The following is a 19,847-nucleotide window of genomic DNA, read 5'->3' on the forward strand; positions in this document are numbered from 1 at the left end:
CCCACCTGAACATCATGTGAAGCAAAGAAGAAGAACCAGTGATAGAAGTGTGTCTGCCTCAAATGGCCATGTCTACCACATGATCTCAGCAAACATTGATGAATACTGACACTATTAAACTGCTGGATGTTGTTATCAATCTTTTTTGTTCAGGTTTTTGGGGATGGAACCCGGGGGCATTTGAACTCTGAGCTACACCTCTGCCCTATTTTTATTCTTTATTTTGAAACCGGGTCTCACTGAGTTGCAGAAGGCCTCACTAAGTAGCTGAGGCTGTCCTTGAACCAGGATTCTATGGTCTCAGCCTCCCAAATGCTGGGATTACAAGCGTGCACCACCACACCTGACTTGTTGTTATCAATCTTGATAGTGGTGATGGATGGTGCTTTTAGTGTTTGGTTGGACTATGTTCTGGGTTGGGGTCTATATGGAGAACAACTGTTTCATTTAATACCAATAAGCTCCACTCTGCATCCACTGGAAGGGCAGATACTGTCACATATTCCTCTTTCTAATCACATCTCCTGCCCTTTGGTTCTCTCATACCTTAATTCACATGCCTGCTCTTAGACCTAACATAAATTTTTTTCTTGTTTTGTGTTTTTCCACTATTTCTATAAGTCTCACCTCCTGGTTTGACTTCCCTATTTGCTAATTTATGCCCACCCAGTGACCAACAATTTAATATAGATGGTCCCCAATTTAATGATAATTCAACTTGCAATGTTTCTAGTTTATGATGGCGCCAAGAAATATTCATTAAGTAGAGTTCATACTGAAATTTTTTAATTTGGACCTTTTCCCGGGTCTGTTTGTGCAATGCAACACTCTTGTGTCTCGATACTGGGCAGCGGCAGGAGCTACAGCTCCCAGTCAGCTATTAGGAGCAGAAACTACCAACACATGGTGCTACGTTGCCAAGCTGTGACATGCATGAGTCAGGGGTACTAAGAACATTTTGTACTCACAATACTTTTAACCTAGGACCAATTTATTCGGATAAAACTCTATCATAATTTGAGAAGCAGTTGTGCTCAACAGCACAATGCCTTGCCTCTTATGAATCTCATCCCAAGTTATAGCCAATTCTGCTTGTTTTTCCTCCAGCACCACAAAGAAGACCACAGGACCATGCTGACCAGCTTCATGGCTCTAACTTCAGTGGGTCCTCACCAGCTCAAATGGATCAGAAACAAATTCTCCCCAAGCCCGGTCCCTTCCTGGGTCCTCTGTTTCATTAACTGCTTCCACATCTACCTGAACTCATTCTCAACTCTTCATCTCTTCCCATCTATATATCCTTCTCAATGATTATCTCTTCTATACCTCAAATCCATTCTCATTTCTGCCTTGCCTTCCCTACTGATGTCACTGAGGCTACATGGCCCTCCCCCATCCTAGCTCTTCTAGTTCACTGTACTCATCTTTTTACAGAGCTCAGGCCTCCATCTCTTTCCACCTTTAGCCATGCTCATATTTTCCCTGTTGTCTCTCAAACATGGACTTAATTACCTTCTTCCAAATCTTTGATGATTCCCTCAAATCCAAACACTGAGCAAGGCATCAAGTCTATGTTCTAGGCTGGAGCCGTCAAATATGGTAGCCACAGGCAGTTTAAATTCAAATTTATTAAAATTAAACAAGGGGAAAAGTCTGCTCCTCAGCCACATTAGCAGCCTCCCAAGTGTTCAACAGTCAGATGCATCCAACTCATCCACAGTTGTCACCCCCTCTTGGGAACTTTCTGAAGGCCTTGAAACATATGAAATGAGGCCCCCTGGGCTGCTCTATGCCTGGCCTGGCCCTGTCTCATTGCACTCTCAGCATATCTGGGGATACCTCCTCCACTACCTGGGGCCCTCCAGGAAAGTGAATGGGTGAGTCCAAGTCATTTTTGTTTCTTGGGCCTTCATAGAGGTTGATGCATGGGCAGCACCTATTTATTTCTTGTTCATTCCCTTCAGAGTTGTTCTTACTGGGAGGAAGCAAAAATAAGCTATATGATGCTCATTTCACATTTTGATATAAAGCAAAAATGAGAAGCTCCATCACAGCTCTCTTTATAAGTACAGACTCCAGTGACTCTCAGAGAAAGGACCTTTCCTCCTCTCGCCCTTCCTTCCAAGATCAGACTCAGTTCTTGTTTTTTAGAACCACAGAGAAATAGTCTAGCGAGAGCCACTCTTGTACCAGCTGATTTAAATTGAAATGTTTTCCCCAGATAAATGCGTGCTAAATAATATACCAGCTCTCCAGCCAAAGGAAAGTGACAGGCACTCTGTAAATAAAGGCACTTAGTTGCTGGTAAAGAGCTGTAAAGTGGCTCTGAGCTGATGTTTGCTGACCAGCAAGAAGCAGCTTCACCTGCTTTATATAATTGTCACTGCAGTTTTGCCTGTTGTATATTAAAACTGCATCTCATAGACCCAAATGTCACATCGGATATACCATCCAGCATGGGATACACCACCTTTTTATGTAATTAATTTTGACAACCAAACATCACATCTCCTATCTTTTCAGAAAAGTGTCTGGTCCAGAATCTCTAGGCTGGGTCAGTTCTGACACCGTGTGGGCTAGAAAAGTGACACCAAAAGGCAATGTGAATATCAAAGAGAAGAGAGAGGAGACCTAACAGAAGACGGTGGCGAGTGCCTGGACACAAAGCCCTGCTTGTGGAGGCTTTGCTTTCTCAATATGAAGACACGCTTTTCATGTTTGATTGTATCATGTTTATTAAAAAAAAATCCATAAAGCTGCATCAATATTCTGGCCCAAGAGCACATTTGTCCTAAGTCTACATTTCTGTCCAGCTAAGTTCTGGAGAGATGGTAGCAGAGCTCTTGGGACAAAGCTGGGGAAGGGGTTTCACAGAACACAAAATAATAAAAGTTGGAATGTCAATGGCAAGACATATGTGTTGTTACCCTTCCCAAAGATCCTACTTCCTTCCTAAGCCCTTGAGTTTGAGGTTAGGATTTTACTTTATGAATTTTGAGAGGACACAGCATTCGGACCATATCAGTGTTGCACACTGTACAAAGGAACGAAGTCCTTTATTTTTTTTTAGAGAAAAAAAATGTGTCTCCTTTCTCCTCCTTCCATATTTCCTGCCAAGACCTATTTTTCTTGCTTATTGCTATGCTAAAAAGAACAAGCAATGCTTTGAGCCTTGGGGAGGAGTAGCATTTTTACCAGTTTGACCATTATATAGGATTTAAAAGGTGGGAGAAGGCTTAATAGTGCTGGGAGGAACACCTATGTCAGATAAATACATAGCTAAACTGGACAGCGAGACCCTCATCTGTAGACCTTGAAAACCATGATGAGTGACTTGGTGGCACCCAGGCACGCTGGCTAAGAGAATGCTCTCCGGGTGCTTCTTCCCCTCCCTCTCCACCCAAAGGAGAGCTGCTGTTCCCACTTCTTTGCATTGCCTGGCTGGTTTCTCCCTGGGACAGGAGGCATAGGGTTGCATAGGATTGGTCAGCATGCTCACTGCACCGGGTTTGTTAGCTTGAAGACTTATTGTGCCTTAGAGCAGTGCATAAGAGTCACCTGGGGGTCTTGTTAGAATGCAGACTGCGACAGGTAGGTCCTGAGTGGGCTGTAATATTATGCATCTCCAACAAGCTCTCCCTGCCCCCAGGAGATTTTTATGCTGGTGCAAGGTCAGGCAGGACACATGGAAGAGCAGGCCTGAAAGGCAGGGAATAAATGCTGGTTTGCCTCGTTCACCCCCAGGAAGCTTGGGTTCCTGCCTTCTCATGTCCTTGCTCACCTGTGCTGCTCAGGCAGCCACCTGGGAGGAGCTTCTGTCTCTTTAGTGCACAGCAGGTGAGGGCTGGGCCTCTTTGAGGCCTTGACATGTTACTGTCTTGCACAGCTGAGCCAGTGGAAGCTCATTTAGATCTGGGACTGGCAGGGAGGATGGTGAAGTGATGAGCTCAAAACTGAGCTGTGTAGAGAGAATGGAAGCCACTCTATTTCAAGTATGAAGAAAAATTTCCAGGTACAGTGGTACATGCCTATAACCCCAGCACTTGAAAGGCTGAGACAAGAGGATCATAGGTTCGAGACCAGCCTCAGATAATTAGAGCCTCAGGAACTTAGTGAGGCCCCATTACAAAATAAAAAGATTTATAAAGCTGAGGATGAGTGAGCTAGGAATGTAGCTTGACGTTAGAATGCCCCTAGGTTCAATCTCTAGCACCAGAAAAATAATAATATGCTTAAAGCATATAAGGTTATTACCCTGTAAGGAGGTATCACTGCCAATATCACTAACATGTATGGAGAGGGAGGAAGAGAGTAGGATAGGATATGGAGAGAAATTCACTAAGTGATGCCTGTGGGTATGTTTGTATCACTTTGATATATAATATATATGATATATAATTACATTGCACCAATATAATTATATTGCATATAAAATCTGTATTTTATATTTATATTTACATTTATATTGCAATAAAATCTGTATAATGCTACAATATATAATTATGTTGAGATGATATATAATTGAATTGATATATAAATACACTGCACTAATAAAATATTTTTAAGTATAAGGAAAATTAGAGGCTGATAAAACCATTACTAGGTATCGAGAAGCTAAAGTCAAAGAGGCTATCACTTGCCACTTCACAGATGACACCAAAGTCGAGGGTTCTTTTGAATCTGACCAAAAGATTCTGTGAACCTGGAGACCCTCAGAGAAGCTCCCATTTTTCTCTCTCAGTATCTAGCAGCAAATCCACTGGTTTTCAGCAAGCTCCCCCCAGTTGCTTTGAAGCTCAGGGTTTGGCAGAATCAAGGATTCCCCTTCTCCTCCACCTTCCAAATTGCACCCCGGGGTCTTCTTTCACTGTCTGACTCTCCCTGAGCCAGTGAAAAGATGTGCTAGGTGTGGTGGCACACACATGTAATCCCAGTATTTGGGAGACTGAGACAGGAGGATCGAGGTTCGTGGTCAGCCTCAGCTACTTAGTGAGGCCCTTTGAAACTCAGTGACACTGTTTCAAAATAAAGAGTAAAAAATAGGGCTGGAGATGTACCTCAGTGGTAGATGCCCGTGGGTTCCTCCCCCAGTACCGCAAAATAAATAAATAAATAAATAAATATTTTTAAAAAGGAGACCTGGAGGGCGGAGCTTCCGAGAGCTCTTGTTCCTGCCTTGCTACATTGCCTAGCAGGTATTAGAGGGAAGTGGTGATGCTGAGTTGACAAAAGATAATGGAGCGCACTGGTCTAGGCTGCATGAGTGAGCTGAGCTTCCAGAAACTTCTGCTTTGCCCACTATCAGTGAAGTGGTGCTCCTAGCCCAGTAGCTAGAGTCCTCCCAGGCTGTGCTCCTCCAACCTTCCATTTGGGAATGATAGCACTCATCCTCTGCACTCATCCAGCAGGCCACACATTAAAGCTGTCCTATCATTCGATGGTGAGCCTACACAGAGGTGTGACTTGGGGGAAAATGCTTTGCATCTTGTCCTTCCATATCCAAGCACCAAAGTAATTTGTTATGGGGTTTTTGCTATGCTGCCCCTCTGAGACTCCTAGATGACATCTTTTCTTGTAAACACCTGCCCAGGATCCCAGAGCAAATGACAGGGATGACTAGAGGCAGAGCACAAGGCAGATATGTGTCATTTAAGGCTATTGTGCCTCCTGTAGGAAAATGCGTGGGCTGACAAGTGTCACCTCTTGCTAAGTGACTTTTAGTGTCCACACAGTCCTCATTCTTCAGGGAGCACTTTCCCTTGGTTACAGTCCTAGATACAGCCCTAACAGTGACAAAGTCCATCTCAGCTCAATGGCAAGTATGTACACTGGGAGAAAATGTTGAAAACTGTGCAGTCGGCCTCTTCACAGTGCTGACAGTTAGCTGGTGACTCTCTTCACAAAGCCTTTATTTGGAAAGGCTGAAGGGTGGCCACTTAGAGACTTGTGTATTGTCTGGGAAGGCTACCTACTGTGTGTGAGAGATCAGGGCTCCAGCGTACATCCTGGGATGGCAAGCCAAGGCAGAAGTTGCCCTTCTGAAATTCTCCGCGGCAACCATAGGTCTCACTGGCAGGCAGGCTGATGTGAGCCTCTTTGAATTACCAAGTGAAGGATATCCCTCTTGCCAGCCCCTGTCCCCCGTAGGCACAGCAGAGAAGTATTACAGGCTGTCCTTACCTTGGGAATTAGCCTGCAAGACCCCGATGCTGTCATCAAACTGCATAGATTTGATGTTGAGTGACGCCAAGATGCATTCCTTGTCCTGCAGCGAGGTATCATCAATATTATTCTGATTGGCTGACAGGATAACGCACATGTCACAGAGGTTGATGTTGACAGCCCTTAAATCAGCCCGACTTAATGGCGTACCCTTTGGCATAGAGAAAAGAAAAAAAAGAGGGGGGAGAGAGAGAAGCAAAAGTGAGACCGAGAGAGAAGAGGAAAGGAGAGAAAAAAAATAAAAACAAATTAAAGATTGAGCCAGAGCTTTGGGAAATTATTTTAACAAGTATCCTTTTTATGCCTTGACATTAAGCTGGCCTAACTACATTTCAGGGAATAGGGGCCGTGTGCTAATCTAAAGGGTAGTTGGTGCTGATGGCAGCATTTCGGGCTGGTTCTCAATACTCAATCAAGCTATTACTAAGAAATGCACGAGAGGAATAACGCCAGGGTCTACATCTTTTTCCTGCCTGAAAATTGTCTTGATTTAAGTAACTGTCCTGTGGCAACCTCTGGCTTTCAGAATGTAATGGTGTGTGTGGGGGTGAGGGGGGGGTGCTCAAATGGCTGTTTATTTAATAGCAGGTCACTTCCATCTTGAGCAAAAGAAAGCAGTTCCAACTAGAATTTCCAATGGAACCAAGGGAAACACAGAGCAGGGTGTGATGAGGTAGGGAACAATCAAAGCTCTGCTATAGGGGGAAGTGGGATTAATGTGCATCTTGCAAAGGGGAGATAAAAATGAATAAGTTCAGCTCATATCATCTTACTACATTCTTTCAGCAAGAAAAAAATTAAGAAAACCACATAATTTTCCAACAGCATAGGAATAGTTAAACTACTGCTGTATACAATGGAAGATTATGTCGTGGGTAAAGAGATGGAGCTAGCTTTAAAGGTAGTCATCTTCTTGGAAAAATTTCTAGTTAGAGGGGTAAGTGAAAAAAAAAGTTCTAGGATAATTAAAGTATAGACTCATTTATCTAAGAAAAACCTTCAAATAGAATTATATATTTATAAATGTATCTATCGATGTGTAAAAATTTGAAAACTCAAAAATATATATACTAATAATAATAATTACCTCTGGAAAGGGGAAAAGGATGGATGAAGGAGAAAGTTTGCTTTTGACTTTATATACATCTGTATGTTTGAATATTTTATAGCAAGAACATATCGGTACATTACTGGTGTAATTAAAAATAAATAAGACAGTAAACAAAATTTTTAAATCCCATAACAACATAAGGCAATGGAAAAAACCCCAGATCCAGAAGGTATTATTAGACTGAGGGGTATATCATAGGCAACTCAGAAGGGTAGAACTGTGACCTCCACATGCTCTGTGTCCTTAGGAAGAATGACAGAAAAACTCACTGGGCCATCCCATGTCAGGGCTCCTCAGAAGCCACGCTGTAGCATTTTGAGGTCCCCATCTCCCACCAGCCTCCTGAGTTCTCCAAGATAGGAGTTTATCGATTATCTTGCCTACATAGATATTCCAGTTGCCTTCAACTCACTGCCTGCCCAGGCAGCTCTGTGTACCTGTGTGTGTGTCTTCCTGGAGAAGTGACTTTGAGAAGATAGGTCCCACTAACCATATGAAGCCCATCTACCCTCTTATACAACTCTGTGGTGATCGTGATTCTATTCTCAGGGCCCCAAATACTGCTGCCAAGTAGAATCACAAAGAAAGGGCATTTAGTGGTATGGTGCTGGGATGCTACTAGTTTCAGGTGCCAGAAGAGACTCTTCTGAGGAAAAGAAAATGCCTTATTCTATGGGATCTTGGTACAAATAACTCTGGCCAATTTCCTGGGTCATTTTGCCAGTACATAAGATTCAATTGCTTACATCCATATTCTTTTAATTTTCACCTTGTAGGGAACCCAGCAGTAATTGTGGTATAAGGCAATCCCTGTGCAGTTGCAGACACATGACTTAAAACCACAAGAAATACAAATGATATTTATAGAATCTGGTGCTGGCCCTCTATGTAGAGTCCTCTTTAAAAGGTGAAATATGTAAGGACATAGGCCAAGGCTCATTTTGTACAAATATGTTGTGCTTCAGTATGTGAAATGTTGGAAGGTTTGCAAAGGACCTACAAATATGAGAGCTCATTCATATCTACAGAGGCAAGGGAGTGAATGTTAAGGTCACACACAGGAAAACACACACATACGCACAACACACACATACAAATACCATACATCATATAGCACCCCACACACACACAGTCCTGCATCCCAGGAAAATAATAGACATTTGACAAAGATATTTTCAGAGATCAGGAGACTTATTTGGAAGAATACATGTAGTAAGATATATCATTAAAATGCATAATCAAATCTATCATATTTCTGAAATTAGTACATATAGTATATGTTTATATTTTCCTAAGTGTATGATTTTTTTCTTTTCTATAGGTGACTCTTTAATTATTTGTGATCACTAAGGAAGTTAGTTTTTAGCCCCACATCCAAGAAGTCTGTCTGATACTTTTTTATCCTTTTAAATATGTCTTAAGGAACCTACAGTGCCAGGTATTATGTAAGACAAATGGTATTAATGGTACTATATATAGATATACACTTATGAATTCTTTAACAAAATTTGTTATGTGGCTCCTTTTATTTCCATCTCTGAAGTTCTGGAAGCTGATAATAAAAATAATAGATTTGGGCTTCACAAGTAAAAGAAAACACAGACTTCTCAACATGTAGAGAAATCCACTTTTTTTAGTTTTAGGGATATATACTTATAAATTATTTGAAAGATAAATAATATTTGCATGAACTTGTGCCATGGAAAACTACATAAATATTGAAATTCACAATGCTTTACAAATTTTTAAAAGTTTGTGGAAAATGCACTGATTACTTCTAGGAGGCATTTAGTTACATCACTTCTAAATCATGTATTCCAGATCCTTACATCAAATTTCAGAGTCCCAAATTGCCCCCTTATAGATTGAGGTCATAATGTTTTGAGATCAAACAATATCATATACATATGTACACACACAAATATTAACACAGCCATGAAAACATTGTTGGGTTTCTAAATAAATGGTGGACAGGGGTGGCCCACAGAAGGGTCTAGCAGATATAAAGAACGCTGTTGTTTAGTTCAAAACAGAAAGGGATAAAGATCAAGGCTTCTCTAAGCACTAACAATCTCACAGGCAAGGTGCCATAAATCATTCGGAGAATAAATTCTTACCATAAAGCATCACAGTATCACAATGCTCTAAGCTACATGTAGGCAAGAGCAAGAGAGTGTTTAGACACTGATATGGTTAACACATGCGATACCAACTAAACTTTGTCCCTGATGAGGGGCTGAACTTGGCTGCAAATTCCTTTTAATAAGGTCTCCCAGGATTTGGATTTTCCTAGTCAGAGCATAGGGGAAGGTCTGCGTCCTCAGGCCCAGGTCCAGATGAAGAAACAGAGGCATGATCAAAGCCACAATGATTACATCCATCTGGGATTTTCTTTCATGAATGAAAAGAAGAAAAAAAAAAAGAAAACATCAATAGTGTAACCTTGGACTTACAGGCAATATGGACACTTTGGGGAAATTATGAAGTGTTTCCCATTCTCGCTTGAGGTACTCAATGGAGCCCACAAACACAATGTGCTTGAGCTCATGGTAATGAAAGTTGCTGGCACGGAGTGGCATCACCAAGTTCCGGAGGCCAATCAGGGCTGAGCTGACGTCACCAAAGATGCAGACTACCACGTGACCACTCAGTACGGTCATGGCGGCTTCACTTCGAGTCTGGAACAAGGTAAGTGCAAAAGTGTTAGAGAGAAAACCTCACAGCATTGTAAGAGAGAAGAAATCACTCCTGCAAAGGATAGAGTAAATATTTGCTTACTACATGCTATTGCTATGGTTTGAATATGGTTTGATAGTCCCCCAAGAGTCCACTGTGATTACAGGTTAGTCCCCACGATGGCTCTTTTATGTGGTGTATTCTCTGGGAGCTGGAGCTTTGAAGGGATCTGTAAGTTATTGGGGTGTGAGGTAGTTCCTGTGTAACCCCTGGGTGGTTTTTGTGTGACCCCTTCAGTTCTCCTAAGATCAGTATAAAAGGAGCAAACCTAGTCCCACCCATCCTCTTTCTTTCTGCTCTAGTGGTAGATGCAATCATTTGCTTTTTACAGTTTACACATTTTACACACTCCCACCATAATATACCACTACCCTCTTCCCTCACCAGAGACCAAATGGGGCACCTAATCTGTAATGTAAATCTCCAAAACTAGAAACTTATTAAACTTTTATAAATTAGCTGCCTCAGGCATTTCATTGTAGTAACACAAAACTAACTAAAACAGCTATTATTTTTGCTTCATCAATACAATATGCATGTCATATATATCTATAATTTCATTATGTATATATAAATTATATTTATGTAATAAATACATATAAACATATATCCACAAATATCACTGCCTTCTTGACAAAAGATTTAAGATTAAGATATATGCAAACAGGGGGCATTTTATAATGGTCTTCAGAGAGTATAATGAGAAAAAAAAAGGAATATTATTTAGAAAGAGAAATCTTACTTTCCATGAAATTGTTGATTAAATGAAATGCCTTTTCAGGCTCTCTTGCTGAGATGATAGTAAGATAATCAGACCCCTCTATTTGTCTAAGCTCAAGAAATTTCAGCTTTGAGTTCCAGACTTCTCAGAGGTGTCTTTGTATATAATTGTGTCTGGAGGTAGAAGGTGATATCCAAAGCTGGAGACTAGCACCTGTGGCCTATAGGCTCATCTGGTGCACCATGTGTTAATGTATGTCCAGTGGGCTACAAAATATGTTTTTTTTCACTTTGAAATGGTGGAAAAATTCAAAAGAAGAATAGATCATCATATGTGAAGATAATATGAAATTCAAATTCCAATAAAGTTTCATTGAAACAGAAGCCAAATTTACACACGTCGGTCCACAGCTGCTTTTGTGCTACAATGACAGAACCGATCAGTTGCGATAGAGATTCTATGGCCTGTGAGGCCTAAATTACTCAATAGATGACCTTTTATAGAAAAAGTGTGTTGATCCCTGCTCAGTGCTGCCTTTTGAAGCTTCCACTGTTTCCCTTTTTACTCTCCATCCTAGCGAAGAAGAAGACAATACTAGTTGCAGGCCTTTCCCTGCCTCTTCTAGTCCAATGACTTCCATCTTGCCTTCCTCCCTTCCTGTCCAAACACTGCATGCCTGTATGGCCCAATGTGGCTTAGGATGCTTTGGGAGAGGCATATTAATGTCCTCTGCACATATCAAACTCTGCTTGATTTAATCCCTAGCATTGACTAGCATATTGATTGTTTAAATGCCAATATTACAATTTACAACAGTGTCAGGGTTATTAGAGTAACCCCCAAGGAGAGGAGGAAGCTAGCTTTCATTCCCAGATCGTTAGAATAAAGCAGGGGCTGTCACCATTATTGGTTTCCCTCTGCAACAGCACAAGAAAACCTTAGACAAGACACAAGCTGTAAGAAATGCCTTTTAAAACTGTGAGCAAGGAGAAACCCCTGGGGAGTTCACATCACTATCACTGCTTCATGGAGGAGACCTGGAGTTAGTTATCTGGGCTGCATGGAAGTGCAGGTACCTAGGTACCATGAGCAGAGTCGACCAGTCAGTGATGTGCTATGATGGGGGCTTCTAATTAACTGTAATTGGCCAGGTCATTCTGAAGGCTAGCTCCCTACAACCTGAGTAATACAAACTGGGCCCAGGATGGAAGCTGAAAATCGAGAATACAAAGGTGGGATAGGTATCAATTATCAGAGTGGTCCAGGCACAGGTGATGATCCCAGGAGCTGGGATCAAAACACCAGTCCTCAAATGTGCCACAGAAACATTACCTGGAGAACTGTGTACAAGCCACATTCCATTACCTTAGTTCTGAGGAGTCCAATTCTGCCAGGTTTAAGATTCACTAGAGGAGCTGCTCACATGCTTTTCTATGCATCTGCTGTTCCTCATGCATCCTTCAGTGCCCAACTCAAGCTAGATCTTCATGGCCTTAATCTCCTTCTGATCACAACCTGTTTGTTCTTAAAGAAACTTCCCTGGCCACTCACACACATACTGTTGTTTCTCCCCTAGATCTGAACAGCATTTGGTACCTATATTGCTTAGCTTTAAGTAGATAGTTCCATGATTGCATTTTATATCAAGCCATTAGTGTTCTGCACCGAGAGGGTAAACCCACCTCAAAGCATGTTCACATAGCTGGCCTTTACGAGCATCCTCATCTACGGCAATGTTACTGTGGAAAGGGCTCCTTCAATCTCACTGTCTGAACAGCGCCCCCAGTATCTTTCTATTCCAGTATCCTGCTTTATTTTCTTCATAGTACTTTATTAATATTATAAATATTATCGTGTGCTTGTTTGCCTACCTTGTAAAAATATAAGCCTATATATTATACCTCAAGAATGAGAAGTTCCTCACATATAACAGGCTTTTGTAAATGTTTGGTTAAGTGATGTTATTTTTCAAATGCACTCATCCCCCTAAACCTTTTCCATCCAGTAGGGGCTGTTGGTTGGATGCCAGTTGGCATTTATACTCAAGAAAATCTGGGTAAGTTAATAAAACCCTAGATCTCCAACTGGACATGCAACCTATGACCACTGTTGTGTAACACCAGGCTGAATTTGGATCAAAAAGGTAAAAGTGTGATAGCTACAATACTGGAAAGTAAGAACCATTTTCACTCCTGTCCTTATACAATGGTTATTTGCTGAGAATTTTTGCTTCTCTGATTCAGCCTGCTACTTTCACACCTTTGAGACAGCTTCCAGTATTGGCTTGCAATCCTCATTTAAAATTAGGTTGAGAAAATACACACTAGATAAAACATAGGAAAATCTAGTGAATTAGAGTACAAAGCCATTCTGAGGACCAGAAACAGTTCTTGTTAGGGAAAAGTGGCCCTAAAGTTAGAAATGATAGGATTTTCCTGCCTGACAAAGGAGCAGCCCACAGCAATCTGGGGATTAGAGACACCAAGGAGAAAGAACCTTTCCAGCTAACCTTCCTGATTATTAATCCATTTTTCATTGATTAGCAAGACACTAAACTCTGGGAAAGCCAATGTGAACATTAAAACCTAAAGCTGTTAATAGGGTAAATGCAGAAAGTAGAATGGATCGTTATCTATGCTGGCACTCCTGGGCCAGGACAGAAGAAGCCCACTGCTACTATGGAAGTGTTCAGGAGCCAACCATGAAACATGACTCTGAGGCCATCCCCACCCTCTAGGTGGATGATGATTCTGCACCCTCATCAGCAGCAAATATACTTGTCTGTCCTCAACAGGTGCTAAGAAGAATCAACAAATATGCAAGGCTACTGCCTATAAAGATGTAAAACATTGTATACAAATAACCATACCAGCAACATTCAGATTTCTTCATGGCATTTAGAAATTATAATGATAATAATACTAGTAAGTAAAAAAGCAACTTTGTAGAATCGTGTTGGGTTTAAATCCTCACTACAACCATATGAATTAGGGTGAATGCCATTTCATCTTTTTTTTTATGGTGGTACTGGGGTTCCTGGAAACCCTTCTACTTACAGGCTACACTCCCAGACCTATTTTATACTTTTATTTGGAAAAAGGGTCTCTTAAGGCAGTGAAGCTGGCTTCAAACCTGCTCAATCCTCCTGTCTCCACTTCCCAAGCGTGGGAATTACAAGTGTGTACTACCATGCCCGGCCCATCTCATCTTCTTACAGATGAGAACACTGAAGTGCAGAGAGTTAAGTGACTTGCCCCAGGCCATGCAGCACCAGATGGCACCTGCAGGCTTTGACCCCAGGGCCAGGCTGGCACACATCCTGCTTCTCTTGATGCTTCACCCACACGGTACCACCACAAAGATCAGGTAAATATTCCAAGACTAAAGATTCTCTTCTCTACTCATGTTCTGACTAAAGCTCCAGCTGCTTCCTAGAATTTTACTTCTCAAAAATAATTAAGACCAGGGACTCTATCATCCTACTCTTCACTTAGGAAACCTCCTTCCCTAGTAAATGGAGTGCCAAGATAACTCACCAGGATGACTTTCTCTATCTCCTTGGGTGCGCACCAGTGAAACATCCCAGTAGAGTCATACTTCTTCACGTTGGAGTCCATGTTGTCAATTTGATCATTGCCAGGAATTAATAAGGGGTCATGCCTGGGAGGAAAAGCACAGGAAAACCTAAGTGAAAAATGCAGTAAATTATAAGTGGAAGGAGCCCCCTGAGTTATATCTCAGAGGAGATGAAAGACCCAAAGGAGATGTTGACATTGACAGCCATCCTCTGGCTCAAAGAACCTATTCCTGGAAAGACAGCTGCCCCAAACCAGCGCCAGCCATCTAGGGGCTCAGCTGATCTTTGTCAAGTAACAATCCTGCTTCTTCCTGCCCCTGTTTTCCTAAATGAGCTTCCTGCCATTTTGTGTGTTCAGTTCCCTTTCTACAGCCATCTCACTCCCTGTTCTCTTATTTTACCAGCTATCCAGTTTCCCCAACATGCAAACATGAATACACACACACACACACACACACACACACACACACACACACACACTCCAAAGGGTTGCTATTAGCATTGGCAACGAAGAGGAAGGAATAGGAATAGAGCCTCATGCTGACTGACTGGCATGAGGATGGAAGGCCAATTACTTGCTCTTTCTGACTACAACTTCTGACGTGATGCTCTTCGCAGTAAAAGCTTTAACAGGCTGCACTTTAAATATTTTAGCAATTTGCCCAATCAGATTTTGCTTTCCTCAGCTGAAGCCCTTTAAAGATTTAGCAGCATGTCACTTCAGAGCAGATTGACTACCAAATGCCCACATCTGGAATACATGATTTCAATACTAAACAACACCCTTGCTCCTTTGCCTTGACAACTGTATTTGCACTAACCATCCAATGACAGTCCTCCCACCCTGCCCTCATTTCCGGATGTGGCATTCCTTGGATGAGTGCCTCAAGCGCAGATGCATCATAATAAACTTGTTTCAAATTCTCAGGGCTACATTCTTGCCTTGCTAGTTGATAGAAAAGGAAGATGGTTCTACAGAGGCCTCCCCTTCAGTGGGTTGGCAGAGCCCCATCAACAACCTTGAGAGCTACATTAAAATCAGGTAGGTCTAATATGCCTGCAGCATATAAATAAGCCCCTGCATCTTGGGTCATGTTGATTGTCCATGATACTATCTCTGATAGTCATTCTGCACCTCTCAGTGTGGAGTGAAGTCACTGTTGTCTTCTACAGCACTGACTGCATATATTTAAAACACCATCCTTTGCAATGAAGGTATCTTCCTGAATATAATTGTTGACCCAAGATAGGAAAGAGAAATAGGTTAAAATTTCCAAAATGTACTGTAAAGTTATTTTGCCTTCAAAATGATCTATTTCAAACATCAAAGGATGACATTTTTATGTTTTGGTATTTCTACCTTGGACATTTATGATATTTTTCATTTATATTTTCAAAATAGAGAGAGTATCAGCAATCTCTCTTATCTGGTCCAAAGGCCTAGAATTAAGCTCTTGAATATCTACCAGGACCCTCCTTACCCCCACATAAGATGGGAAATCCCTTTCGCTGTATTAACTATTTCTAAGAATTTGCTATTAGACCACACTCAGTGGCAAATACCATGTGAGGCAATCTTGTAAAGTTCTGTTCAATGAACATGCTTGATGCCTAGAGGAACTCTCATAGCTGATCTTAAAAATAACAGAACAACTCAACTCAGAACAGCACCTCAGTAGCCAGGTTGGTGTGTGAGGTCATGAGGTGTTATAAACTACTGCTTTTCAAATACTGAACTGGGTCAAAAATGCTAACATAATAAGGCAGCTGTTTTCATATTTTATTGGTTTTGAGGTTATTGTGTCTCCATCAACAGATGAATGGATTGCAAAATTATGGGAAATACACACAATGGAATTCTACTCAGCAATAAAGATGAACAAAATCTTGTCATTCTCAAGAGTTTCAGACCTGGAGAACATTAGGTTAAGTGAGATCAGCCAAGTACAGGAAGAGAAGGGACATATGTTTTCTCTAATATGCCCAAACTAGGGAGTATTTCCTAATACCAGAGGGACTCCAGATAATGGAGGGGAAACCTCAGTAAAGCTAGAAAGGAAGGGTAGGGAAGGAATACAGCTGAGGTTAATTAATGGAGGAGCTACATTTGAATATGTGTATAAGTGTAAATATAGCATGCTTAACCTGGACACTGAGTGTTGAGGGGGCACCAAGTACTGTGTGAATTTATGCCATTGTTGACATGATCTACATTATGATGTGAAACTATAGTGTACCAAAAAAAAAAAAAAAGGCAGTTGCTAAGAAGAACTGGTCACAGATCAGGGTGAAAGCAAATTTTTAGGTTTTGGTCCTTGAATCTTTTAGAGTTCCATACATATCTAATATATAGGATAAGTAGGTAAATAGAAGCTACAAAGAGGATTTTTTTTCTTTTGTGCTACTGTGGATTAAACTCAGGAACATTCTGCCTCCTAGCTACACCCTCAGCCCTTTTTATCTTTCATTTTAAAACAGAGTCTTGCTAAATTGCTGAGGCTTACCTTGAACAAGTAGGATCCTCGATTCTCCTGTTTTAACCTCCTAAATTTTGGGATTACAGGTGTGTATTATAGTGCCTGGTTGTAAGAGGTTCGTGTGTGTGTGTGTGTGTGTGTGTGTGTGTGTGTGTGTGGTATGTGTGTGCACGCACGTGTGTGTGTGTGTGTGTGTGTGTGTGTGTGTGTGTGTGTGTGTGTGATACTGGGGATTGAACCCAACGGCATTCTATCTCTGAGTTACCCCCCAGCGTTATTTTTTATTGTTTATTTTTGAAACAGGGTCTCACTAAGTTGCAGAGGGTCTCACTAAGTAGCTGAGGCTGGCCACAAACCCACAGTCCTCCTGTTTCACTCCCAAGTACTGAGGTTACAAAAGTGAGCCACCACATCTGACTATAAGAGAATATTAATACATTTACCCTGAGATAAAGATCCAGGTTCAAATTCTCTTGTCCTATTTACTGGTTGAGAGAAAGTGTGATCTCAGGAAGGTGTGAGACCTGCCCACAGTGTGTTCAGGGCTTAAAAGATACCTGGAATATGTTCACATAATATCAGCAAGCAAGCAAATAATACAGCAAACTGGCAAAAAAAAAAAAACCTTCATAAAATGAAAATAGATGCAACTGGGAGACAAGAGATGTATTTTGGCTTGATGCATTTGGTACTTTCTGGGAAGGGATCATTTTTTGCTAACAGTGGCCTATAACCTTCAGATTAGAAAAGTAAAGAAGACAGGCTGATAATAAGTTGTCCCTCAATGAGAAGATAAAAGGCAATGAATACCAAACCTCATTAACTGGGACCAATGTTTGGGGAAACCAGGTATAATTTGACACTCCAGGGCTACGAGCCATGATTTGTGCTAGAACATCCAGAAGCATCCAGGAAGTCTCAGAGGTGCTTCATGCCACATTCTGTCCTTTCCCAAATCTCTTGGCCTGGCCTGGATAATTTACATATACCTCTTCCAGGATTTCCTTCAAAGGCTCTTATCTGAGAAATATAAAACACCTTCCCTAATAAAGATATTTCCTTTTCAGACCAGCCATGGTACCTGAAATTTGAACTTTGGTTTTTTTAATCAACAAAGCAATCAATAAACATGAATTCCTTATTCTAAGCCAGGAGTAAAGAATGGCGTGATGATATTAAGAGTGTCCCTAGTCAAAAGAGAGGTCCATAATCTAGTAAGAGAGAAAAAATGTAAATCCAAGGTTATGATATACTGTGGCAAGTGTTACAGCACAGTGATGTATAAGATGGCATAATAGCACCAAGAAAGAAGCCATCATTACCTGGTAGTAGAGTAGCATCAAGAAAGGCTTCTCAAAGAAGAGAATGTTTGATCTGAGCCAGAAGGTAAGAAGGAACCTCAGTATATTCCAGTGTTGATTCTCCAGTAGCTATTCGGGCCCATGCAGAGAAGTGAAGTCCAAATAATAAAGGGCCAAAAATGCTACCCAAAGCCAGGATGGAGATGATGGGTATGATACTGCCTAACTTAAGGCAGAAGAGACTCAGACCAGGTACATGAGATGTCTCCAGGTGTGTGCAATGGCAGTCAAGAGGAAGATGAGCCCAACTGATTGTGTGTGATTGATTGAGCAGACTAGGAAAAATGCATGAGATTTAGCTGGAACTAAGAGCATGTCTTTCAAAAGAAAAAAATATTTAAAAATAAGAAGTCTTTCAAAGATGAAATAAGTTGTTTCCAAAGGCAATGGGTTTCCCATCATTTGAGACCTATTAGAAATCTAGGAATAAGAAAGATGGGGGGTTAATTACAAATGAGTGAACCTGGAAAACTTTATTGGGGAATGTGTGCTCTTATTGGGGAGAGAAATAGAAGGATTTGAAAAGAATTGAACCACTTTTGGACAGAAAAATGATAGATGGATTTAAGAAGTATTGGACCACTTTTGGACAGAAAAAGGACAGAAAACATTTGAATAAGTGAAAAAAGGTTGTCAGCATAGAGATGGCCAATAAGAAACACTGAAGGTTGTTTCGTATATAGCTCCATTAGAGGCCAGTGGTGTTCCACATTCACAGGATGCCTCAGTCTTAGAGGAAGCTTGGAATGTAATTTATTCTAGTATCATGAGAACTTATGATTACTTTGGCCTAGATGGGATGAATTTCTTTACCATGTCTGTTCCCATGGGGTCTTCTGGTTCTAAGGCAAAGATTCTAAAGTTTATTTTACTAGAAGAAAACCTTATCTTTTGCCACTGAACACACCAAACAGCATTGTGTCCCAGGAGGCCCAGAAGAATTATGCAGTAATTCTTACAGTACACGGGAAGGAGGACCATCAGAAATAGAGCATCCCAACATCCTCAGTCTCCAGGATTACAAGGAGAACCACTTTCTGAGGCTCCCTGAGAACTCCACAAAGGCCCCCTAATTAGAACTGAGGACCAATACTAGATTTCCCCTTCACATGAAAATGACTGTTTTTTTAATTAGCCCAACTTCAAAAACCTTCAATTCTTCTAAAATGCACCATTAAGTCAAGGCTCATTTGTCATGACTTAGCCAAGGTACGTGCTTTATTTTAGAGGAGAATTATGCCTTTGCCACCACCAAAATTTGTATGTTGAAGTTCCAATTCCCATTTCTCCAGAATGTGACCATATTTTGAGACATGGTCTCTAAAAAGTAATTAATATAAAACAAGGTCAGTGAGGTGGGCTCTAAACCAATATTATTGGTGTGTCTTTATTTAGAAAAAACGGTGGAGGGGCAATCTGGACACCAACATGTTCAGCAAAAAGGTCCTGTACATACCCAGGGTAAAGGTAGAGATCTACAAGGAAAGAGGCCTGGGCAGATCTTTCACACATGAATCTCAGAAGGAATCAACCCTACTGAGGCCTTGACCTTGGATTCCAACCAACAGAACTGTGAGAAAATGAATTTCTAATGTTTAAGACAGGTCTTTCCTACTTTGTCACAGTATTTTTAGCAAATTAA

At 41.1% G+C, this 19,847-nt stretch overlaps 1 protein-coding gene across 21 annotated transcripts in view; it reads right to left on the reverse strand.

Annotated features, from left to right (window-relative positions):
• Positions 1-19,847, reverse strand: part of KCNMA1 (potassium calcium-activated channel subfamily M alpha 1) — a gene marked incomplete at both ends in the record, with an annotated part of 759,101 nt that overhangs the window by 64,406 nt on the left and 674,848 nt on the right. For all 21 annotated transcript variants that reach the window (XM_080693568.1, XM_080693563.1, XM_080693576.1 and 18 more), the window contains 3 exons: positions 6,181-6,373; positions 9,787-10,011; positions 14,327-14,450. In XM_080693568.1, the coding sequence (XP_080549694.1) occupies positions 6,181-6,373; positions 9,787-10,011; positions 14,327-14,450 (542 nt within the window). The remainder of the gene's footprint in view (positions 1-6,180; positions 6,374-9,786; positions 10,012-14,326; positions 14,451-19,847) is intronic.

This window comes from Muscardinus avellanarius (assembly GCF_963383645.1).
Source record: "Muscardinus avellanarius genome assembly, chromosome: 4".
Taxonomy (NCBI): Eukaryota; Metazoa; Chordata; class Mammalia; order Rodentia; family Gliridae; genus Muscardinus; species Muscardinus avellanarius.